We start from the raw sequence: 26,450 nt of genomic DNA on the forward strand, positions 1-26,450 counted from the left end.
GAAGTTGGTCAAATGGTGGAAAAAAACGTACCTAACTTGATGAGAACAGAAAACCATAGTAGCCGTCTAGGATACTTTAAAAAAAAGGAAGACGCCAAGAGAATGTTACCCTTTTACACACCATTTGGCTAAGGAGAGTTGCCTGAATTCCTTCTTCCTGCTTTTAGAGCTACAGCGGCGGAGCGCTTGGCATGATTGACAGGGTGACCTTGATCGAACTGCTCATCAGCCAATCTCGCGGGAGCCTGGGTGGACAGCTCTTTCCCGCCACTCTTCGGGAAAGTGAAAATGGTTTGCTGCTTGCCATGGCTCGAAGAAAGGACATGAAAGCTTCTTATACATCAGCTTTCACAGCTGTACAGGCCTACAGGGACTTCATGAGAAACTGAGAAAGGTTCATAGAGAAACAAAGAGCTGAAAGCTTTCTGTTTTTTCTGCAAGAGAGGAATAAGCCTATAGGGTAGGCCTAGATATGAGTGAGTGACCCACATGGCAGGCCTGTGTAGGTAAGGCATTCTGGTAAAATATGCTGAGTGCCTTTTGATAGGTTGAAAGCTTTTGGTTTGGCCTCAGACTACTCAGTATTTGATATTGTAGCTAGGCTTTTAATCTTCAGTAGGCTACATCAAATTCATCAATTGGAACTCAGGTAGTCTGGCTCCCGAGTGGCACAGCAGTCTAAGGCACTGCATCTCAATGCTAGAGGCGTCACTACATACCCTGGTTCGATCCTGGGCTGTATCACTATTGGCCCAGCATTGTCGGGGTTAGGGGAGGGTTTGGCCGGGGTAGGCTGTCATTGTAAAATCAGAATTTGTTCTTAACTGACTTGCCTAGTTAAATAATGGTTAAATAATAATGCATTTTAAAAATACTGTCTTCTACCACAGGTGTAGGCTTCTGTAGCTAGGCCTTGGACTCCTTAAAGTTTAGACCTTCCAAAATCCACATGCTAAAGTGAGGGGGAATAGCATAGGTTATCCTTGCACCCATGTCACTGTGATCATGGCGGTCACTATATATAATAATTTGACCTGTTTCTTAGACTAGGCTTCCTTCTCTTGTCACCAAGTAAAGTGACATTTGTCCTGTAACCGCTTGCGCGCGTGACAAATACGCCAACTCGCTGCAGCTCGCCTCCCTCCAACACTATCTAAAAAAAAACAAGTGGCTTATAGGTGGTTTTGTAGCCTCTCCATAATAGGCTATCTTGGGCGCCGCAGACACGCAACAAAACAGTAAGCTAAAGTGTGCATAAGCTTTAATATTTGCATAAGGAGTCCATAACTTGAGGCCATAACTTCCCATTCAATAATTTGCATGAAATCTCCTTCACACATTAATTTCTCTAAATAAAGAAACGTGATAGGATACTTTTTGTATAGGCTGATCCATAAATATCACACATATTCAGACTTAGGACATTTATGGACTAATAGAGTTTTTAACACTGGCAATGAGGGGAAAATCACGTCAACATCAAAACACTTCAAGCTTCACTGAAAACGTTCCTTTGCATAGCCCTTGGCTGGCATAATAGAGGCTGTTATTATTCGGGCACTCAATGTCAAAGCAACCTGGCGTTACGGACCACTATTGCTATGCGGCGGCGCTCCACAGATATTTCTGCAGTGGAGTGTTCAGAAGGGATAGGCAGGCGTGCTATTCCGTCATGTGATTCTCCTTTTTTCTTCCTTACAGTCCTCCTTCGAAGTTGAATTTCAGGCGAGGCAGTGCGGTGCCAGCCTTCCTCAATCTCGGCATCTGGAGTACTAACTAGATGCGGTGACTTTCGTCCCGACTCCCCTTATTTTTCCGACCTCGGCGTAGTTTTCAACAACTTTTTAAGATGGCCGGGGCAATTATTGAAAACATGAGCACCAAAAAGTTGGTGATCGTGGGAGTGATTCTGCTTTTGTTCCAAGCGTTTTCTTTTATGGTCGGTGGCTTGATTGGTAAGCGTGGTTTTCCCAATTGTATACTCTTTTGTTGCAACCTTTGTCTTTGTTATCCGACATCTGCGGTTGAATATCCAGTATTTGTCGAGTATATTGAATATTCTATGTAGGCCTATCAAATAATGAAAACAATTGAATTATTTAGTCAATGTCACTGTTATGATTTGTCATTTAAAAGTTTTGTCTATGTAACTTAACAATGTAGGCCATAACGAAGTTACAATGTATCACCTTTTGTATCAAAAGTTGCAAGAAAAAGAACGTACTGTTCTTCGTGTCTCCAACTCAATATTTCCCTCTATTTGCCTTTACTAATACAAAGCACCTTTCCTATATTTAATACCTTTTTATTGTAAAGTATTGAGTGAATTCACTTTTTAATTTGCATGGTTTTGTTTTCTCTTTAAGAATGACACATCTTACTGTAAAACACCATAGGAATTGGTGTGTATAACTTCACTCCGATCCAACACAGAACGTTGCCTGCCCCACTTCTCTCCACCTTCCTCTCATTATGTATGTCTGCTCCGTAGCCCCAGGCAGGCACCATCTCTTTATTTCCCCCTTGCATCTCCCTCTCTCCCTAAATCACAAACCCCTCTCAGCATTGCATATTTTGACTTCTGCCGGTGCCATTTGCATGACTCTGCTCCCCACTGACACACACTCAGCACATACATACATACTCATACAAACTGCCACAAACTCAATGCCTCAATAGTTGAGTCCTATGAGGCCTGTTGTTACAGATCCCAATCTCTGGTTACTTTTGGCAAAAGTCAGTCAGTCAGTCTGTCTCCTCTCCAGAGCTGGGTGGCTGCTGATAAATGAGCTTGTTTGGGCTACTCCTGCCCAAGATAGTTTTAATGAAGCCGGATGCCTTTTGTATTTGCTCGGTGGCCGGGGCCAGCCAGGGTAATTGAGTAGAAAGGCGTTCGTCTCCCCCTGTTATTGGACAACTCCAACACAGCGTGAGGTCACTGGTGCCGAGAGGCGGCCATTATTGCGGACACACTGGGGTGGAGACTGGAGGAGCGGTGTGCTCCCCGAATCTCAGGGTGCCAGGATAATTGAACTCGGAGGGGTTCCGTAGAGCTGGTTTAATTCAATTTGGTGCGTCTGTGCTTGTTCCTGAGTAGGCCTAAATCCATTGTGAGGCGACATTGGCGCACCTAGCTAAGAAGACACACTCGCACAGAGAGAGATAGTTGATACTCTTCTCAAGATGGCCTTGGATTATTTCTATGAGGGGGGGTGCCAAAGGCCTAGCCTCAAGGGTTATTTTATGCCGTGTTGTGTTTTTGTCTGTTACGCTATTGAGAGTAAATAGGCTCAACATCGGCTAGTAATCGAGACCGGGCACACTTTTTATTCGGATAGTCCATCTGTAGATGCTCTACATGGTCAAACTATCTGTTGATAAGCAACGTTGGTTGCTAAGGTTACGCTTAGGGTTAGCATTGGTAGATGGTTAGTTGAAATGTCACTCAGTCTGTAGAGCAACTAAAGATGGACTATCCAAAGTGTTACACAGGGGCCATCAGCACAGACCACGGCATCGAGACGCGTTCCCTTGTTTTTAGCAGGATAGGTTATCAAGAGCATATGAGATTTTAATTCCTGTCGAGCGGTGCATTGCAGGTGTCTCATATTCCTTCACTTTGAGCAGGTTTTAAAGTGAATGGTAGCGGCACTGATGTATACATAGTAGAGTTTAGAAGTTATTTTGTTCATGGCTGAATGTCTGTCTCTGGCCCTGAGGGCACGGTCTGGCTCTTGTTGACACCTATTACCAATACATCCTGGTTCTTTTTATGGACTTAAGGTGCCCTGAGTGACCCAGAGAGTCTTTAACTACTGCCTAATCACATAACCCCCTCCGACACCTTTTCTTACCCTGTCAATACCCTTTTCTAGTCCTCAAACCTATTCCTTCTTTCGTCCCTCAAGCCTCCTTGCTCTATCTACACAGCACCTTTCACCTTTTCTTTATACCTCAACCATATCCTCAGCTTTCTAATGCTAATGTTTAGTACCTTTCCCAACGACTAGTGAAATCCTATGAGAGAGTGGCCAACCTCATCTGGCTCATGAATCTCTATAAGGATACAGTATTATGACTTAAGTGCTGGGGGCTTTCCCGGGAGCCACCTTTTAAATGGATTGGGCCTTACTACAGATTGTTCTGTCAACATGGTTAGAATGAATTGTCACATTGTTTAACCAGGATTTGACTAGGTTTGATCTTAAACTCAACTTCTTCCCGTGTGCGTACTTTGATGAGCTTGGTAGCCGTTTGACACAAGTTAAACACCAGAACAACGCTTTGATTATGAGTTTGGAAATGTATTGATGTTTAAAACTTCACAATTAGCCTGACTGTGAATTAATTATTTGTAGTGTATTCTGTAATTGAAGAATATAATGGGCTTTTTTAAAATTCCAGATGATTGCACATGGGCTTTATATTTCAGCACAATAATAGAAAGTTACACAATACACATAGTCTATATCTATATATATCTTTATTTAACTAGGCAAGTCAGTTAAGAACAAATTCTTATTTACGATGACGGCCATACCCGCTGGGCCAATTGTGTGCTTCCCTATGGGACTGCCAATCACGGCTGGTTGTGATACAGCCTGGAATCGAACCAGGGTCTGTAGTGACGCCTCTAGCACTGAGATGCAGTGCCTTAGACTGCTGCGCCACTCGGGGAGTCAAGTATTGAAATGAGAACCACAACAAAATTGTCAGTGTGGTCCGCAATGAAAAATTCCCCCAGAACGCTTATTCCATTATTCTATAGCTTATACTGTACCATAGCTTACAGAATATATAGCTATAGCTTACATAATTACTGTTTTTATTTCTACACAAAAGGTCTCATCCTCAGGTCAGATGACTAGGACATCTTATGGATCTAGGTGAACTACCATAGTGATCGGGCAGTAACTTAGCAACTCCCCTCTTCCTGTAGCTCCCAGCCCCACCACGGCAGTCCCTTACCTGGCTTCCAAATGTGTGGACACGGACAAACATCACCAGAGTAGCAGGTATTTCATGCCCTGGGGCCCTAACCAGTGCCACAAGATCCAGGACTTTGATGAGGCTATGTCCAAGAAGATCGAGGCCAACAACATCGTTTTTGCCATCCACATCCCCCTGCCCAACAAGGAGATGAGCCCCTGGTTCCAGTTCATGCTGGTCGTCTTGCAGTTTGACATCGCCTTCAAGATGTATAACCAGATAGGTAAGGGGAACTGCAGACTTGGGCTCAATGTGGTTGGCGTTCATTGTCTTTTCATTTTTTGATTTTGTGTTATTTTGGTGTCGAGACATTCTTAGCTTTGATTTTTGTGTCTGTCTTTTTTTGTTTTGTTGTGTCTGGGGGGGGGGGGGCAATATGTTGTGTCTGTCAATATTTTTTTTTTTTTTTTAGGATGTTAATTGTGTCTCTCTGTCTGGTCAGTCTTTGTGTCAGTATAATTCATGAGGATTCACTCGTACAAGCATCTGTATGACCGCTAAAATATTCGTGTGCTTCGCCCTTACGCTCCTTGTGGATCCAATTTCTAAAGTATTCAGATGTGTGTGTGTGTGTGTGTGTGTGTGTGTGTGTGTGTGTGTGTGTGTGCGTAGATGCTGTTAATATTAGTGTCCCTCTGTCACCTCAGGGTATTGCCTGCTTTTGTCCTGTTTATTGTGGCGAATGCATGAGCACCCAGAGGAATGTGCCTTTTTCTCTCCTCTCAGTAGATTGGATTTCTCTCGCACTGAGAGAAAGGCCTATCAATGATGGATGTGCTGCTGGTTCTCCATAGTGATACAAGCCTCAGGGCTCTACGTCGGAGGCTTATAGTCTCTATAGAACAGGTAGCTGGGGGCGGCTCGAACTGTGGTGGGCTGTCTCAAATTGGGCACTGATAGCTTGGCAATTTCTTAATATGGAGTGGAATAAAACTGCTGGGCACGTTTTTCACCCCTTCTCCTTGCTTATCCCTAAGATGAATTGTAACATGGTATATGGTACATCACTTGGAGTGTTGGGGACGAGTTTCTCACTTTCCGTTGCAGGGTAGTGTAAAATTTGAAAAATAAAAGCCCTTGAAATATTGAGTCATTTTCGGCAGCCGGTGTTCGCTCAATTAACTGTCACCTGATCTGATAAAAGCTACATTCCCCCCCCCCCCCCCCCCCCCCCCCCCCCAAATTTGCTCATCAAAGCAGACATCCCACATCTCCCTGTATCCTCTTAACATTCCTTTATGTTCAGACCAGGAAGGGTTTGCCATGGTCCTTATCTGAACATGGTATCCGTCAGATCTGTGCCCAATTTCAATCTGAACCCAATGTACTTCCTGTACACCTATTACAATATGGCAATAGACATAGGAAAATGTCACCATCTTTCTTACACCAATTCCTGTCCTTTCTCCTAGAAGAGCCCAGGTGTAGGGATGAGGGTTTGTTTTGGAAGTGTGCACAGTTATTACATTCAGACAAGGATTCAGACATGGCAACTGTCTTCTGATCTGGCATTAAGGGTAATGTGGAAGCCTGAGCTTGCTTCTCCCTTCTTTGACGGCAAGTGGAATTTCTCTGTGTGCGTGGTTGTTAAGGAGAGGCCACTGACAGGGCGGGATCGGAGCTGCGCCAGGTCTGGGGCTGTGAAAGAAGGGCTTAGAGGGGATAACGGAGGACTAATGAAGGGGGATTGGCGTGCCGGCCTGGGAAAGTGATCAGAACGCGGGCTCCTTCAAGCTGCAGGAGTCCTTGCCCTTCGGGAAACGGATGGGGGCAGGGTGCACGGCATGTACAGTAGGGCACAAGGCACTCTGTAACATCCTCCTCTCACCAAAGATATGTTGCAAACGTATAGTTTAGAGCAGCGAAGCACTGCATTTTTACCACAATAGAAAAGCTAAAAGTAAAGTTTGATCTTGTTTGACTATGTTATACTGTGTAGTCCAGTTTTAACTATAGCTATGTTTCAGTATTTACTCCTCAAGACGTCGGGTCATTAAAAACAAAAAACCTCCTGTCCTAAGCAGGACACGGGCTTGTTTACAGCTTGCGCTGCCAGACAAGTCGTCGATTCACTACCCCGTCCCAGAATTCCACCCACCCAGATATGGGACTGTTGTCCACCCCACTCTAAGCCGCCGCGGCCAGGCAGACTGCCTCTGATCACCTGCCAGCTCGCTGAGCTCTTAGGTCTCATTTTGGTCTCAGAGGTCAGATGGTCTCAGGCAGGAATATCCTTCATTTGTGGCTCGCCCTGCAAACTACCTCTAACATTAACAAGGAGCGGAGTTGCAGTTTGTTCAAAGAAAAGAAGAGAAGTTCCAGCAAACTATTGACATTGAGCTCTTCGGGATTTACTTTCTCACGGCATCCAAATCTCTCTGTCTGAGAGAGTAAGCAATGAAAACCAGAATCCTCTGTGTGACAAAATGGCGTCGGCCTGTCTAACTCAACCAGAACCACTTTCTTTAGACATTTTACCATGCCAAAGGTTGGTCGCTAAGATTAATTGTCCCCTTTTTCTTTCTCCCCCACCCCACTCCACCCAGGCAACAGCCACCCCTGGCAGGGGTCCAGCAATAACACAGCTGTTGAGAAGGCTTAGTGGCGATGGGCACTGCACTGGGGTGGAATGTTTGTGTGCGGTAAGCTGACATTCAGGATATTTGGCGGTGTTCACTTGAGAGGGGTGGGAAAGAGGGGTATATGGAGACAGTAGAGGAGAGAGGACTGCCAATAACTCCCCCTCCCTCCTTTTCCTCTCTTCCCCCTCTCCCGGTCAGGGCACCAGGTTTCTTTCAGGGCGCTCCAGCTTGTTTCATAACCACACGAGTCTCTTTGGAAGGGTGAAGCACAGATCTAAAGCCTGTGTGTGCATTCTGACGGCCATCTTGTTTCTCAAAGTACTTAAAACCAGGTTCAGCTCAACGTTTTGCACCTTCAAGTCAGTAATATTGTATCATTACCAACTGTGTAGGAGACAGAATTCAAGGCCTTACGTACGTGTACGTAAACTATGTTTAAGCCCCTCAACAGGGAAATGTTTCGGATCATTAATCATCCTTGGACTATTTTGGGATCAACATGGCACGCCGATGTGAGATTTTGGTGCATCTGTTCTGTCTTGATAGTATTTTTCATGACATGCATTCTTTCCTGCATACTTTGAAAGTTAAAGGGATTGATCACCCCTTGAAAGTTTTTCTCCAACGTTTTCACATCTCAAACTCCAGATGAGTCACCTTTTTTAGGACATATTTTCAAGATATTAACTGAAATCTAACTGACAAACTTTTTGTGGGCTGAACTACCCCTTTTAATAAGCCCAGTACCACATTTGTAGCCTCTGGAATAGTTTAAAGTTGCACTCGTCGTCTATAGTGGATGCATTGTCTAGGAAATGTATAGCATTTCATGCTAAGCGAAAGCAAATGAAGTGTCTGCTAATTTGACGGCATGAAAATGACCCAGGGTTGCTCTTAGCACAGATCGTATGTGTAGTAGTCCAGATTGTGGATTTACAGCGGTGAATGCATTCTTTTCATAGCTCTAGACGTTGCTCCCTCTGGTCATCCGAGACTTATTTCACCCCAGTCACCGCAGGTTTACACCAAAGTATTGTTGTCATAGCTATAAATTGAGTTACGGAATAGGGAATTGCAGGTGGAGAATTTGATTTAATTGCAAATTCCCCCTTCAATCCTGATCTGCTTGTTAAGACCCGCATAGAGCAAAAACGGGATATATATGCCATTTATAATGAAGTCTCCCCAACTGTTATGTGGCATCTATATAAAGTTTGGTAGTTGGTAAACATGAAAACCTTTTCTTTATTTATTATTATAATTTTTTTTGTAACTTTTAGGATCCCACTAAAGTGTGCTGTATTGACATCTTCCTTCTACAGAGGATGGAGCAGTGGCCACCATCGACGTAGGTGTGGCCTACAGGGATGACATGCTCGGTGAATGGACAGAGATGGCCCACTCCATAGAGCAAAGGAAGCTTAGCTGCAAGTTCCCCACCAACAAGGTAAACACAGGACTTTGTGGAGTGTTCCAACCGTTCCCTTCCCTCTGGGGTTAAATACTTCCTGTCCTAAAGTTATTTTTTTTATTTTTTGTGCTACTGGCTTTTCAATCAGGTCTCCCAAAGTTCTGTGGTTTCAGCTGATCAAATTGAATTTTATGTTCGAAACAAAATTCCGTGTAGTCGGTGTCCCATCAGATGCGTAATAGTCATCTCTCGCTGTGTCCTGTAGACGCATGAGAACGAGGGTCGCTACTACGAGTGTGACCTGCTGCCCTTCATGGAACTGGGCAACGTGGCCCACAAGTACTACCTGCTCAACATCCGCCTGCCCGTCAACGAACGCAATAAGATCAACGTGGGCATTGGAGAGATCAAGGACATCCGTCTGGTGGTTAGTAGTGTGTGTGTGTGTGTGATTGGGTGTTGGAAGAGAGACTCAATGAAGTCAAATCTATTCACAAAATATCTGCGATCATTGAATGTCCTTTACTTTTGTCTTGAAACGTGAGGAGATGCTTTTTAAAAAACAAAAACGTTTTTCACGTCCTAACTGATTGCCAAAATGGCCAAACAAGATGTTGAGGTGAACTGTGTGAAAGACTGTCTGACGTTTTTCATTTCCTATCCTATCAGGGTATCCATCAGAACGGCGGTTTCACCAAGGTGTGGTTCGCCATGAAGACCTTCCTCACGCCCAGCATCCTCATCATCTTGGTGTGGTACTGGAGACGCATCACCCTCATGACGCGACCCCCTGTGCTGTTGGAAAAGTAAAAGGCCGCCATATTGTTTAGTGGACTGTGAACGGGATGGTTCTTTTGTTGTGTATTATGGCGTTTAGTCATCCATTGGCGTTGGTTGCTTCGTGAGCTGGTGCACTGTGTAGGTGTGCATTGAGAGTTATTTCTAATCCAAAATGCATGGATATCCTTGTCCTAGCTTCATACACACGAGGAAGGCCTTCAGCCAGGGTAAAACTCAGTAACCCCCAGTGGATACCAGTTAGGCCTTGGGCTTATGGCAACGTTAGCAAGTACAGGAGGAGACGTGTCGTTAAATTAACTATGGATGAACTGTGCATCTAGGTCAGATGTTCTCAGTGCACTGTCCTGGGCCCGTATTCATAAAGTGCCTCAGGGTAGGAGTGCTGATCTAGGATCAGGTCCCACTTGTGCGTCATGTAAACTTATTCATAATGATCTAAAAAGACAAAACTGATCCTAGAGCAGCAGTTGGGCTGCTACACTGTTAAATAAAAACGAGAACCAGGTGTAGCTTTTTCAAAACCTGTAGTGGTGACAACTTAATTCAAACAATAACTAACAGCAGATTTAAATGATGTAACGTAGAATGATACGCTGTGCCGAGAGCTAAGTGTTCAGTTTGGTTTATCCCCTGCAGCGCTGGGAGTGTATATCAGTACGTCGCTGCGTTCAACACCACAGGAACGTTCGTCCAAGCGTGAAACGCGCTACACAATCTTCTAGCACTCAGCTAACACTTCTACCCCAACCTCTCCTCCCTGTGTCCGCCTTCCCCGTCGTCTCTACGGCTCAGAGCCCTCGTTCCCAAATGACCGCGCAGCTCGCAGGAAGTGGCACTCGAACTCTATTTGTGGAAAGTACATTTAAGGTAATTTATCAGTAATTAGCCTTATTCATTTCTGGTGGACTACTTCGCATGGTTTCCTGGGAGAATATAAGGCACTGGAAGAATACATTTATCAATGGCAGTAGTCCACACTGAAATAATAAGTGAGTCTACACAGAGTACAAAACATTAGGAGCACCTTCCTAATATTGAGTTGCACCCCATTTTGGGTGGCGGACCATTCTTGATACACGCAGGAAACTGTTGACCATGAAAAACCCTGCAGCGTTGCGCTTTGTGACACAGTCCAACCGGTGCGCCTGGCACATACTACCATACCCAGTTCAAAGGCACTTAAATATTTTGTCTTGCCCATTCACCTTCTGAATGGCACACATATACAGTCCTTGTATAGCTTTCACCTGGTCAGTCTGTCATGGAAAGAGTAGGCGTTCCTAAAGTTTTGTCCACGCAGTGTATGTCAAGTCTTTTTTTTCCCACCAAAGCTATTCCTTTATACTGTAGTTAATGCTTTTATTTCCCCAGGTTGTAGGTTGAGGCCTCTTGCTGCTTATGTCTCTCTTACAAGTTATGGAGCTAGCTCTGCAGCTTGTTTAGTTTAAATGCTCTTTATACAAACACACACACACACCTCTCCCATCTGTATATTCGCAGAGCGCAGGACATTCCTTTCATACCAGCCCAATGGAATGTATCTCGCTGCCGACTCTTCTGGAATGTGATCAATGTTTTTAGAGTCAATTGCAACCCCCCCCCATCCACACACCCCATACCACCATTTCCCCCACTCTCAGCCCGTGTTCCACCCCCTCCTTCCCCGCCCTGCAATACACCCCCTCTTCTCTATCCCTCATCTGCACCCCTCCCTCCTTTTCTTCCCTCTATGCGATTATCCTTTCATCTTGTCCCGGCATGCGGGGACTTGCAGCAGTTGAACAGAGAAGCTTTGTTCTGTGTCTGTAATAGGTTGGTTCGATTTTTTTAAAATTTATTTTAGAAAGTGTGATTTATCATGGCAGCGTGGTCCAGTGATTGGAGAGATGGAGAATGGAATCTCCCGGAGGTCCTACCCCACGGCTCCCTGAGGGGTCTACGGAGAAACGTCCTGGTAGAAGTTCTCCTGCGACACACTGGCTTCTGTGTCCCAAGTATTTCTGATGGAGCCAATGCCTTCTCAGCGGAAGTCGTCTATTACCGAATGAATGGCCGCGCACAACTACTCCCAACACCATCATTAAGTTTGCTGACGACAGGACGGTGGTAGGCCTGATCACCGACGACGATGAGACCCCGCCTAAAGGGAGGAGGTGAGGGACCTGGTAATGTGGTACCAGGATGGCAGCCTCTCCCTCCAACGTCAGCAAAACAAACGAGCTGATCGTGGACTGCAGGAAAAGGAGGGCCAGGCAAACCTCCATTCACATCGACGGGGCTGTGGTGGAGATTTGGCATGGGCACTCCGATCCTCAAAGTTCTACAGTTGCACCATTGAGAGCATCTTGATTTGCTGCATCACCACTTGGTATGGAAACTGTCCGACCACAAAGCGCTACACAGAGGATAGTGTGTACGACCCATTACATCACTGGGGCGGAGTCCCTGCCATCCAGGACCTCTATACCAGGTGGTGTCAGAGGAAAGCCCCAAAAATGTTCAGACTCCAGCCACCCGTCATAGACTGTTCTCTCTGCTACCGCACGGCAAGCGGGTCCGGGTAGCTATTTGGTGATCAATTTAACTATCTGCATTGATCCTTTTTGCACAAACTTTTTTCACTTATCACATACGCTGCTGGTTCTGTTTTCTCTATCCTGTTGCCTAGTCACTTTATTCCTAGTTATGTACAGATCTACCTCCATTACCTGGACTCGGTTCTTCTACCCCGTGTATACAGCCAAGTTATCGTTACTCATTGTGTATTTGTTATTACTTTTCTATTGTCTCTTTTCTTTCTCTGCGTTGTTGGGAAGGGCCTGTAAGTAAGCATTTCACTGTAAGCATGTGACTAATAACATTTTGATTTGAATGACAAAGGAGATTGTTCAACTTTCTTTTCTTTTTTTTTACAATTCTGACCATTATATAAAACTAACGGACATAATGATGATGATGATATTGATTATGATCATTATATTAATACAGTGCGTTATGGTGATGATGACTGGTATTTTAATTTGTGTTGATTTAGCATGTTAATGGCGGATGATGGTGGTACTGCTGCTGATGATGGTGCTGCTGTGTCCTCCAGGGTGATCTTTGCCCTGGGCTTGTGCATGACGTTCATCAACATCCCGGTGGAGTGGTTCTCTGTGGGGTTCAACTGGACCTGGATGCTGCTGTTCGGGGACATCCGGCAGGGCATCTTCTACGCCATGCTGCTCTCCTTCTGGATCATCTTCTGTGGAGAGCACCTCATGGTTTGTCGCCAGTCTTTTTACCTCTCCCAAGTATTCTTCTGACGACTTAGTATCTATCCATTTGAGTTCATTTGGCTTATTATCCAATGGTTGAGTGTGACTTAAGGAGAATATCGATTTAGCCAACTCGGAAGAGTTAAGTGCCGTGAATACAAATTTGGGAGCATGACCGGGAGTGTGTTGGAGGGCGTTGGCTGACATTCTCCCGGAAAGTCTGATGGGGTCGTCGGTTTGACACTAGCGAATCAGGAGCCAATCACTACAGACCGGGGGGTGTTCCCAAAGCATGTCATTGGTCTCACGTGGGGGGGGACAGCGCATGTTGATATGGAGCGCAGTTCACAATGGATGTATCTCATCAGTTGGTCACTTTTTTTTTTGTCTCGTCTTGTGACAAGTAAATTTGCTGCAGCATAGCCTATAGTAATATCATTGCTTTAAATCAGTCCATTCAAATTGCATTTCTGTACCTTGTAAATTGTGGAGAGTAGACTTCTCCAAGTGGTTGCCTAACTTGGCCTAGGCTAGATGCAGTTCATTCAGAATGAAACGTGTATTCAAAACGTAGAGCTTTTGAGCGTTTTTTATTTCAAATACATATTCGCTGCAGTTTACAGCTTAGACTAGAGTTTTGTACTCCCTTGCAAAGAATAATACAATTCTTCTTTGTTTTTGGAACCTAAGTAGGATCATTTTATTCGAAGAGAGATGCAAGCTTGACGACATACTGTATTAGGTTCTCAGTCAACTTACCTTGTAAAATAAAAAGCTAGCTCTTGTTTGCTGAATGTAAAAGACAGCTGCCAAAATAAATGTTGGAGAGACAGAGATGGTCTGAATGGATATAGCAGTTATTTATTTAGACCGTAACTATTCAATCTTTGTGAAGACGCAAAAGCGCTGGATCCTATTGTAGTCCAATATTATTCAAGCATGTCACTACAATAATAAAGAGAACGATGACACGCCATGCGGGGAAACATTCTGAAAGTTACAGTGCATTCGGGAAAGTATTCAGACCTCTTGACTTTTTCCACATTTTGTTTTCTTACAGCCTTACTCTAAAATTGATTAAATAGTTTTTTCCCCCCTCAATCTATACACAATACCCCATAATGACAATGAAAACAGGTTTTTAGAAATCTTTGCAAATGTATTAAAAATAAAAAACAGATCACATTTATGTACAGTTGAAGTCGGAAGTTTACCTACACCTTAGCCAAATACATTTAAACTCAGTTTTTCACAATTCCTGACATTTTAATCCTAGTAAAAATTCACTGTCATAGGTCAGTTAGGATCACCACTTTATTTTAAGAATATGAAATGTCAGAATGATTTATGTCAGCCTTTATTTCTTTCATCACGTTCCCAGTGGGTCAGAAGTTTACATACACTCAATTAGTATTTGGTAGCATTGCCTTTAAATTGTTTAACTTGGGTGAAATGTTTCAGGTAGCCTTCTACAAGCTTCCCACAATAAGTTGGGTGAATTTTGGCCCGTTCCTCCTGACAGAGCTGATGTAACTGAGTCAGGTTTGTAGGCCTCCTTGCTCGCACACACTTTTAGTTCTGCCCACACATTTTCTATAGAATTGAGGTCAGGGCTTTGTGATGGCCACTCCAATACCTTGGCTTTGTTGTCCTTAAGCCATTTTGCCACAACTTTGGAAGTATGCTTGGGGTCATTGTCTATTTGGAAGACCCATTGGCTTTAACTTCCTGACTGATGTCTTGAGATGTTGCTTCAATATATCCACATCATTTTCCTTCCTCATGAAGCCATCTATTTGTGAAGTGTACCCGTCCCTCCTGCAGCAAAGCACCCCCACAACATGATGCTGCCACCCCCGTGCTTCACAGTTGGGATGGTGTTCTTCGGCTTGCAAGCTTCCCCCTTTTTCCTCCAAACATAACGATGGTCATTATGGCCAAACAGTTCTATTTTTGTTTCACCAGACCAGAGAACATTTCTCCAAAAAGTACGATATTTGTCCCCATGTGCAGTTGCAAACCGTAGTCTGGCTTTTTTATGGTGGGTTTGGAGCAGTGGCTTCTTCCTTGCTGAGCGGCCTTTCAGATTATGTTGATATAGGACTTGTTTTACTGTGGATATAGATACTTTTGTACCGGTTTCCTCCAGCATCTTCACAAGGTCCTTTGCTGTTGTTCTGGGATTGATTTGCACTTTTCGCACCAAAGTAAGTTCATCTCTAGGAGACAGAACACGTCTCCTTCCTGAGTGGTGTGACGGCTGTGTGGTCCCATGGTGTTTATTATTGTTTGTACTATTGTTTGTACATGCGTTTTGGAAATTGCACCCAAGGATGAACCAGACTTGTGGCGGTCTAGGCTGATTTTCTTTTGATTTTCACATGATGTCAAGCAAAGAAGCACTGAGTTTGAAGGTAGGCCTTGAAATATATCCACAGGTACACCTCCAATTGACTCAAATTATGTCAATTAGCCTATCAGAAGCTTCTAAAGCCATGACATTTTCTGGAGTTTTCCAAGCTGTTTAAAGGCACAGTCAACTTAGTGTATGTAAACTTCTGACCCACTGGAATTGTAAGTGAAATAATCTGTCTGTAAACAATTGTTGGAAAAATGACTTGTCATGCACAAAGTAGATGTCCTAACCGACTTGCCAAATCTATAGTTTGTTAACAAGAAATTTGTGGAGTGGTTGAAAAACGAGTTTTAATGACTCCAACCTAAGTTTTTGTAAACTTCCGACTTCAACGGTAAGTATTCAGACCCTTTACTCAGTACTTGTTAAAGCACCGTTGGCAGTGATTACAGCCTCGAGTCTTCTTTGGTATGACACTACAAGCTTGGTACACCTATATTTGAGGAGTTTCTCCCATTCTTCTCTGCAGATCCTCTCAAGCTCTGTCAGGTTGGATGGGGAGCATTGCTGCACAGCTATTTTCAGGTCTCTCCAGAGATGTTCGAACGGGTTCAAGTCCGGGCTCTGGCTGGGCCACTCAAGGACATTCATAGACTTGTCCCGAAGCCACTCCTGCATTGTCTTGGCTGGGTGCTTAGGGTGGTTGTCCTGGGAAGAAACCTAGAGAGGAACCAGGCTATGAGGCTATGAGGGGGGAACCAGGCTATGAGGGGTGGCCAGTCCTCTTCTGGCTGTGCAGGGTGGATATTATAACAGAACATGGTCAAGATGTTAAAATGTTCATAAATGACCAGCATGGTGAAATAATAATAATCATAGTAGTTGTCGAGGGTGCAACAAGTACGTCCGGTGAACAGGTCAGGGTTCCATAGCCGCAGGCAGAACAGTTGAAACTGGAGCAGCAGCACGGCCCGGTGGACTGGGGACAGCAAGGAGTCATCACACCAGGTAGTCCTGAGGCATGGTCCTAGGGCTCAGGTCCTCCGAGAGAGAGAGCATATTTAAATTCACACAGGACACCGGATAAGACAAGAGAAATACTCCAGATGTAACAGACTGACCCTAGCCCCCCGACACATAAACTACTGCAGCATAAATACTGGAGGCTGAGACAGGAGGGATCAGAAGACACTGTGGCCCCATCCGATGACACCCCCGGACAGGGCCAAACAGGCAGGATATAACCCCACCCACTTTGCCAAAGCACAGCCCCCACACCACTAGAAGGATGTCTCCAACCACCAACTTACCGTCCTAAGACAAGGCCGAGTATAGCCCACAACGATCTCCGCCATGGCACAACCCAAGGGGGGGCGCCAACCCAGACAGGAAGACCACGTCAGTGACTCAACCCACTCAAGTGACGCACCCCTCCCATGGACGGCATGGAAGAACACCAGTAAGCCAGTGACTCAGCCCCTGTAAAAGGGTTAGAGGCAGAGAATCCCAGTGGAAAGAGGGGAACCGGCAAGGCAGAGACAGCAAGGGCGGTTCGTTGCTCCAGCCTTTCCGTTCACCTTCACACTCCTGGGCCAGACTATACTTAATCATAGGACCTACTGAAGAGATAAGTCTTCAGTAAAGACTTAAAGGTTGAGACTGAGTCTGCATCTCTCACATTGGTAGGCAGACCATTCCATAAAAATTGAGCTCTATAGGAGTAAGCCCTACCTCCAGCCGTTTGCTTAGAAATTCTAGGGACAATTAGGAGGCCTGCGTCTTGTGACCGTAGCGTACGTGTAGGTATGTACGGCAGGACCAAATCGGAAAGATAGGTAGGAGCAAGCCCATTTAATGCTTTGTAGGTTAGCAGTAAAACCTTGAAATCAGCCCTTGCCTTAACAGGAAGCCAGTGTAGGGAGGCTAGCACTGGAGTAATGTGATCACATTTTTTGGTTCTAGTCAGGATTCTAGCAGCCGTATTTAGCACTAACTGAATTTTGTTTAGTGCTTTATCCGGGTAGCCGGAAAGTAGAGCATTGCAGTAGTCCAGCCTAGAAGTAACAAAAGCATGGATTAATTTTTCTGCGTCATTTTTGGACAGAAAGTTTCAGATTTTTGCAATGTTACGTAGATGGAAAAAAGCTGTCCTTGAAACAGTCTTGATATGTTCTTCAAAAGAGAGATCAGGGTCCAGAGTAACGCCGAGGTCCTTCACAGTTTTATTTGAGACGACTGTACAACCATCCAGATTAATTGTCAGATTCAACAGAAGATCTCTTTGTTTCTTGGGACCTAGAACAAGCATCTCTGTTTTGTCCGAGTTTAAAAGTAGAAAGTTTGCAGCCATCCACTTCTTTATGTCTGAAACACAGGCTTCTAGCGAGGGCAATTTTGGGGCTTCACCATGTTTCATTGAAATGTACAGCTGTGTGTCATCCGCATAGCAGTGAAATTTAACATTATGTTTTCGAATGATATCCCCAAGAGGTAAACAATAGTGGTCCTAAAACGGAACCTTGAGGAACACCGAAATTTACAATTGATTTGTCAGAGGACAAACCATTCACAGAGACAAACTGATATCTTTCCGACAGATAAGATCTAAACCAGGCCAGAACTTGTCCATGTAGACCAATTTGGGTTTCCAATCTCTCCAAAAGAATGTGGTGATCGATGGTATCAAAAGCGGCACTAAGATCTAGGAGCACGAGGACAGATGCAGAGCCTCTGTATAGTGATATAGATGAATCTGGGTTTGACGTATAGTGATGAATCACACTTCACCATCTGGCAGTCCGACATATGAATCTGGGTTTGATGCATGCCAGGAGAACGCTATCTGTAGTGTTTGGGGGAGGAATACATTTCTGGGCCTGTTTTTCATAGTTCAGGCCCCTTAGTTCCAGTGAAGGGAAATCTTAACTCTACAGTATACAATTTACATTCTAGACGATTCTGTGCTTCCAACTTTGTGGCAACAGTTTGAGGGAAGGCCCTTTCCTGTTTCAGCATGACAATGCCCTCGTGCACAAAGCGTGGTCCATAAAGAAATGGTTTGTCGATGTGGAAGAACTTAGCTGGCCTGCACAGAGCCTGTAGGGGGTGAGTCCCAAAGACCCTCCCCATTATTAATTAAGGGGACCTTAAGATTCATATGTTTTGCTGCAGGCCTTAGCAACAGTATCTTATTATATGTGTCTAAAAACTCTGCCACTATACGTTGCACAAGCACCTATATTAGTCTTTGTGGTTAAGCCCTGGCTGTTGTGAGAGTGTGATTGCAGGCTGGGTCTGAGTCAGACCGAAACTAGATAAAGAGAAGTAACCACTGTCAGGTTTCGATATTTTGATCTTGTGAAACAGCGGACAAGGCTAATACATTCAGAGAAGCTACTGTACTAGGTTGCCTTGTAAGGTAACCTCAGCTTATTGATACACACACACGTTGACGTAGGTGATCGTACCACTAGGGAGTGATCACATGTATATAATCAGCTGTGCCCTTAGGTGGGGTGCAGAACTTACTCGGAAACATGCGCGCAATGATCCCGCTGTCAACTTTTGTCTGCAATTGCATTAATAAAGGTTTTTGATTTAATTAAAGATATTGTCTGAATGCTAATTTCACCAATGATTGACAAGGAACGAACACCAACAAGCCCTGACCTCAACCCCATCAAACACCTTTGGGATGAATTGGAACGCCGACTGCGAGCCAGGCCTAATCGCCCAACATCAGTGCCTGACCTCACTAATGCTCTTGTGGCTGAATGGAAGCACGTCCCCGCAGCAATGTTCCCACATCTAGTGGAAAGCCTTCCCAGAGGAGTGGAGGCTGTTTATAGCAGCAAAGAGGGGACCAACTCCATATTAATGCCCATGATTTTTGAATGAGATGTTCGACGAGCAGGTGTCCACATACTTTTGGTTATGTAGTGTATGTATTGGTTAGCGGCAAAATCATTTTGGCTTTTTCTGGCTTGGACTCAACATGTATCTTTGTAGGGCTCATTGGGTTCAGGTAACATTATGTTTGACGTTTCAGGCCGATCAAAGCTCATATACATATTTGTAGAGGCCTGTCCCCTAGACCGTGCTCCTTTTTTGCACGCCATTAGGACCACATCGGACTGATCCAGTTCGGTCATTGGGTGGGGCATTCTGATGAGTTGGGTTTGGGGGAGTCTGGACTGAAATTGAATGATTTTTAAAACTACCTTGCGTATCCATTGACTTGGTATCCATTGACTTGGTATCCATTTAATTCGGGCAGCAGGTACCCTAGCGGATAAGCGCGTTGGACAGGTAACCAAAAGGTCGCTGAACCCAGGTGAAAAGTCTGTGCCCTCGAGCAAGGCACTTAACCCTAATTGCTCTTGTAAGTCGGTCTGGATAATAACGTCTACTAAATGACTGAAATGTAGATGGATACATTTTTATTTTGAACTACATTTTATTATTTTATCCCCCTCTCTTGTCTTACTGTTCTGTCCCACTTTATAATTTCCCCTCACCCCAGGACCAGATGGAGAGGAACCGTTTCTCAATCTACTGGAAGCAGGTGGGACCCATTGTCTTTGGCTCCTTCTGCCTCTTCATCTTCGACATGTGTGAGAGGTGAGGCTGAACCGCGCACGCACGCACGCACGCACGCACACACACACTTCACCACACTGTCAAAACAAAGCTCCGACCTATTTAAAGGTTATCCGCACAGATTTTCAGGGACCATTTCTGACGTATTTGTTTTCCCCACCAGGGGAGTCCAGTTGAAGAACCCTTTCTACAGTATTTGGGCTTCCGACGTGGGGACTGAGTTGGCTGTATCCTTTGATTACGTTGATGACTTCTTGCCTTAAACGTTGATGGCCCGAAGGAGACTAAATTAGGGATGAATTATCTCTTGTCTGAAAAAGAATGTGTCCATGCAATTGTACTGTATATCCCCTTACAAGTTTCCAGTGTATCCTGGAATTATTTATGATCCTTTTTTACATTTCTTCGCAAGATGGGGCCAGATTGTGTATCAGCATTTGACATCAACATACTAACATTAATCAGAGCACGTCTCCTCTGTTAGTTTCACAGTTCCTCTCGTCACTGTGTTCTGTGCTGAAGTTAGCAATAATTCAGTGGTGCTGGCAGTGCCTACTCCTGCCTTGGGCCATCTCTCCTCCTTATTTACCCTCTCCTAGCCTCCTCACTCTGTGTGTCTGAGAAGGAGAAGAGCTGCATAGGGGAAACCCACAGGCCTAGGTGATGCAAGATTCATCAGAACAACCCCCATCAGAAACAAGTAGCAGCAAGACTTTTGCTTAATCTCTCTGCTTCACCTCTCTCCCTCTCTAGCAAACCTTCTCTCTTTCGCTCTCTTTTTGCTCGCTCTCCAGTCTAGTGGGAGAAAAAAAGCCCTTTAAAAAGTTGGTTGTGACAGGGAGACCCATGAGGCGACGCCCAGCGTCGTCCGGGTTAGGGGAGGGTTTGACCAGCCCGGGGTTTCCTTGTCCATTGCGCTCCCTGCGACTCCTTGTGGCGGACCGGGCACCTGCAAGCTGACTTCGGTCGCCAGCTGGACAGTGTTTCCTCCGACACATTCGTGCGGCTGGCTTCCGGGTTAAGCGAGCAGTGTGTCAAGAAGCAGTGCAGCTTGGCAGGGTCGTGTTTCGGAGGACGCATGGCTCTCGACCTTCGCCTCTCACGAGTCCGTACGGGAGTTGCAGCGATGGGACAAGACTGTAACTACCAATTGGGGAGAAAAAGAGGTAAAAGTACATAAGAAAATAAAAAAACGATGGCCATCTCTGTCAAGCATGGAACCTTTTTAGCCAAAGTGGTTTCTATTTAGTGTTCTAAGAATTAAGTGGAATGTCTGCAAACAGCCATGGGTTTCTATCAGCCTGTTGAAAATGTACTTTTACTGCTACTGTGCTGTAAGTTGCATCAGGCTAGAGCTAGGGGTCTATATATGGTGCTTCAGTTATGGTCAGTCCTGTCTAATGGTAAGAGTCTAATCATTCAGTTTGCGTAATCGAACGATTTGTTAAGCTATGTTTTATTAGCATCACCATGCACGTTAGCTCCTTGACTGAGGTTGATTACAGATGGCGTTCATCATCGTGGCGGGGATCTGTGCCTGTCTCTACTTCCTCTTTCTGTGCTTCATGGTGTTCCAAGTGTTCCGCAACATCAGTGGGAAGAGGTCCTCCCTGCCCGCCATGTCCAAGGCCAGACGCCTGCACTATGAGGCAAAGGGCGGCTATTTTGAAGAATCTGAAAATATATTTTATATAACACTTTTTTGCTTACCCATGATTCCATTTGTGTTATTTCATAGTTTTGATGTCTTCACGATTATTCTACAATGTAGAAAATAGTAAAGAATTAAGAAAAACCCTTGAATTAAGTGTTCTAAAACTTTTGACCGGTAGTGTATATCTGGAGAAAGGTAGGAAACCATTTCTACAGTGTTGAACTTTTCCAAGAGCACAGTGGTCTCCGTCATTGGGAAACATAAAACATATGGAACTACCCGGACTTTGGTCGGACGGCCAGCTCTAGGCAATCTGAGCAACTGGGCAAGAAGGGCCTTGGTCAAGGAAGTGACCGAGAACCCAATGACCACTCTGACAGAACAGAGTTCCTTGGCTGAGATGGGAGAACCTGCCAGAAGGACAAGTCTCTACAGCACTTCACCAATCTGGGCGTTATTGGAGAGTGTCCAGATGGAAGCCATTCCTGAGAAAAAGGCACATGGCTGCACGCCTGGAGTTGGCAAAAAGGCATGTGAAAGACTAAGGCAAAAATAATTTAAGGCAAAAGATTCTGTGGTCTGATTAGACAAAAATGTAACTCTTTGGCCTGAATGCAAAGCAGGCACAGCTCATCACCCGTCTAACACCATGCCTACCGTGAAGCATGGTGGAGGCAGCATCATGCTATGGGTATGCTTTTCAAAGGGCAGGGACTAGGAGACTGGTAAGGATAGAGGGAACAATGAATGAAGCCAAATACAGGTAAATCCTTGATGAGAAACTGCTTCAGAGTACAAACAACCTTAGACTGGGGCGAAGATGTACGATCCAACAGGACAATGACCCCTGGGCGTACAGCCATAGCAACACTGCAATGGTGAATGTCCTTGAAGTGCAGCCAAAGCCCAGACTTGAATCCCATTGAAAATCTGTGGAAAGACTTGAAGATTGCTGTTCGCCGCCGCCGCTCCCCATCTAATTTAACAGAGCTTGAGAAAATCTCCAAGGAAGAATGGGAGAAAATGTGCAAAGCTGATATAGACATACCCAAGGCGACTCAAAGCTGTAATCACCGCAAAAGGTGCTTCTACAAAGTATTGACTTAGGGGTGTGAATGCTTATGTAAATGAGATGTGTATATATCTCCTTTTCAATACATTTGCTAACATTTCTAAAAACATGTTTTCACTGTCATTATGGGGTATTGTGTGTAGATGGGTGAGAAACAATTTAATCCATTTTGAATTCAGACTGTAACAAGATGTGGAATAAGTTGAGGGTATGAATACTTCCTGAAGGAACTTTAAGTCCCTGTCTAAATTTGTGTACCGTATGTACCTAAATCACAGGAGTATGGTGACCGCTTAATTGGGGAGGACGGGCTTGTGGTAATGGCTGGAGCGGAATAAGTGGAATGGTATCAAACGCATGGTTTCCATGCGTTTGATGCTATTTAATTTGCTCTGTTCTAGCAATTATGAGCCGTCCTCCCCTCAGCAGCCTCCACAGACTTAAACATTTTATTTTCAATGAATTTGGTGTGTCTTGTTTCTTTTTTCATGGATAGTAGTATTAATTCTAATCATCTTCTCAAAGGGGCTCATCTTCCGGTTCAAGTTCCTCATGTTGGTCACTCTGACCTGCGCTGCCATGACTGTCATCTTCTTCATCTTCAGTCAGGTGAGTTCTGTCTGTGTGCCTCCAGGGGTATCCCAGAATCCTCTGGAGAGGGTTAGGTATTGAAGCAGGGTCATGCTAATTAGGGAACTAGCAAAACGGTTTGTGTTGGAAAACTAAAACAACTGTTATAGTTTTGTTAATGTTGTACCTACTGAACACAACCCATATTGTGTGTGTGTGTGTCTAGGTGAATGAGGGCCACTGGCACTGGGGAGACTACACGGTGCAGGTGAACAGTGCCTTCTTCACAGGGATCTACGGAATGTGGAACCTCTACGTGTTCGCCATCATGTTCCTGTATGCTCCCTCACACAAACGCTACGGAGACGAGCAGTCCAGGGGTGAGTCCAGCTAACGCCTGCCTCTAATGGTCAACTGTCAGTAGGTCAAACGTGACGTCAAATGTTATTTAAAGTGCATCGTAAGAGTCCCAATACACTTCACCGGGGTGAGCGAATGTTGACACGCAACAGTGTCTCCTTTTTGAGGTACTAACGTTACTTTCAGATGTATGTTTCTTGTGGACATTTCAGTCTTGCTGAGGTTAAGGGCCTCTGGTGCTCGGAGGAGGGTGTGTCTAACGGACACCAGGGCCCGTATCCACAAAGAATCTCCGAAAAGATTCTAGGAATCCTGTTAAAACCTGTTTCAAGACTAAAGAAACTCCCAGCTCAGAGGTAGCTTATAGAACAGGGGTAGGTAACCCTGGTCCTTGGCGTGCCGCAGGCACTAAATATTTTTGATTCAACCAATCCGTAAGACCAGGTGTGTTGAATTTAGGCCTGAACTAATCAATTACCTCAGTAAGTCAGGTGTGGTGCCTAGTTGGAACAAAATCCTGCGGCACTCCAGGACCAGGGTTGCCTACCCTTGTTAAAGGAGGACATTAAGACACTGCCCAGGCAAACTCTCAGCCAGGAGTAAAATCGACTCCTAAAACTCCGCCGGTAATCACGACAGTGCGGTACTGCAAAGGAAAGATGGTAAAGACGCTCATTGACATTGTTGCAAATGATGGGAAATAACCAATCTCGACGAGGCATTGCCAGCTGTGAAATCTAGCGCGCTTCAGACAACCACTGTGAATGTGACTACATCAAATGTTGCAATGGTAAAATGTTTAACTTTCCTCTGACACCATCACTTTGCCTACTCTTAGTTATTGCCTAAAATGTTGGCATGCATAACCTTCTTTTTAACCAATTCTCATGGTTGTTGAAAGCGGACATTTGACAATACTACCGTAATAGCCACACACTCGTCAATCCCATTTAACAACTCTAAATCACTTTGGCACAGTTGGCATAAGAGGAGACCTGTTGGAGTTCGGGAAAGGGTTCCCTGAAATGCGATAGCCTGGAGTGGTTTGTGCGTGTCTCTTTCTGGAGCGGTTTCTCGCCTTATCTCCCTCTCCCTCTCTGTCCATTTAATCAGGTCACTGTTTCAAAAGACAAAGTAATAAATGACGTCTGTCGTGAACCAGAGGGCATGACATAAAGAGCAAATTGACGAGGAAAAGGTTTTAATGAAGGCTGTCTTTTTTTTTTTTTTTTTTTTTTTTTTTTAAACGCATTGCGGCGTAAAAGCCTGCATCAGGACAAAATAAGTCAGTTTTATACATTGTGACTGAAATGGGAAGCACAACAGCACAAGGTTTGTTCATAACCATTAGGGCTCTCAGGATGGACCTCTTTTCTTAACACTTTTCAACTGAAGACGACAAGCTTTTCTTTTATTGCTCCGTTTTCAACCGTTTGGTGCCTAAAGAGCCCAACGCAGATGACCCAGATGTACTGCTGTCTGTGTACTGATTTGTCTGTTGGTCACTGTGCTTTGTTCAGGAGCCAGTGGGGAGGACATCCAGCTGACCACCACCATCACCCACGTGGACGGACCCACCGAGATCTACAAGATGACGGGCAAAGAGGCCCAAGAGTAGCCCCCCTCCCCTGGACCTCCCACCTTCTAATACCTACCCTACAAAAGTCCTTCCCTCGAACCCTGACTGTGCTTTCTTTAACCAAATCCCAATGTCCCCCTTCCAGTCACTGTCCCAAAAGTTCAAAAGCTACTTTTTTTTGTAGGCCTACGGTCCATTCATTTCATTGCAGACATGGGGCCGGATTGTATATCCATCTTTGACATTTGACACAGTCTGTTAACTATCAGTGTTTGTAATGTTGTTGCACGACTGTACTCTTTCTTATGAAGTCCAGATTGTGGACTAGCTGCTTTTGAAATGGAAACGGAGTAGAAGGATGTAGCACACCATCTGGTGGTCATAAGAGGGAGTTGTGGAGGAAATCGCACACCAGGTAGATGTTGCCTTCAGGCACAGTTCTAGGATCAGTTTACCCTCCCCAAATCCTAAATGTTTCCATTAGGGGGAGTGAGTACAAATCTGACCTTAAATCAGTGTCCAGTGGTAACTGCATCCAACTCCAGGAAAAACACTGGGCCTTTCCAAGGTGTAACTGGTTGCCTCACTGAAGACATTCATTTGTTATTTAGAGGGAACAAATTTTGTATGGATGCCATTTTTTTACTGTTCACCTCAGCAGTTTTACATTAAAATAACCAGTAGGATATACAAGAGTGTATATGCCTCATCTTACAACGTCCAACATGGCCACTTTCGGAAGATCTGTCAAAAGAAAGCACACCTCCGCAAGTTGTCAGTAATAACGGCAAGCTTTGTCACTTCTGTCTGCACTCACTCTCACCTGTACACGTCCATGGAAAGTTCTAGACTACTGGATTCACTTGTCTATCACTCTCCCAAGTGGGGTTTGCCTTTTTGGATTGTGGGGAAAGTGTACAAACCACAAGGCCTTTTTGGGAAACACCAAGTTCATTGTTACCATCTAGATATATATTTTTTATAAAGTGCTTATTCTCAACTGTATGAAATATTGACATGCTGTATCACTTACTGTCTGTTGGCAAAAGAAACAGTTTTGAAATTTGAAGATTGTATTACACGTGGGAGTGTAGTTTTGTGCTTTTTATGATAATTTAATTAACTTACTTTATGCCATGTCTTCTAATATTTGCTAAGTAAAGTATATTCACTCAAGTTTTGTATTGAATTTTCTTTGTCAGTTTTTATTTTCTTGATAA

The 26,450-nt window shown here is 44.5% G+C and overlaps 1 protein-coding gene across 1 annotated transcript; it reads left to right on the forward strand.

The window, feature by feature from the left end:
• Positions 1–1,629: 1,629 nt before the first annotated feature.
• Positions 1,630–26,406, forward strand: wls (Wnt ligand secretion mediator). Its single transcript, XM_014139891.3, has 12 exons — positions 1,630–1,955; positions 4,940–5,212; positions 8,894–9,018; positions 9,248–9,409; positions 9,652–9,788; positions 12,878–13,046; positions 19,919–20,016; positions 20,159–20,222; positions 21,501–21,644; positions 23,247–23,330; positions 23,518–23,671; positions 25,172–26,406. The coding sequence occupies exons 1-12, from the start codon at positions 1,850–1,852 to the stop codon at positions 25,267–25,269; spliced, it is 1,614 nt and encodes a 537-aa protein (XP_013995366.1). The 5' UTR covers positions 1,630–1,849; the 3' UTR covers positions 25,270–26,406.
• The last annotated feature ends 44 nt before the right edge of the window (positions 26,407–26,450 follow it).

Source organism: Salmo salar, chromosome 14, assembly GCF_965601325.2.
Source record: "Salmo salar chromosome 14, fSalSal1, whole genome shotgun sequence".
NCBI classification, from domain to species: Eukaryota; Metazoa; Chordata; class Actinopteri; order Salmoniformes; family Salmonidae; genus Salmo; species Salmo salar.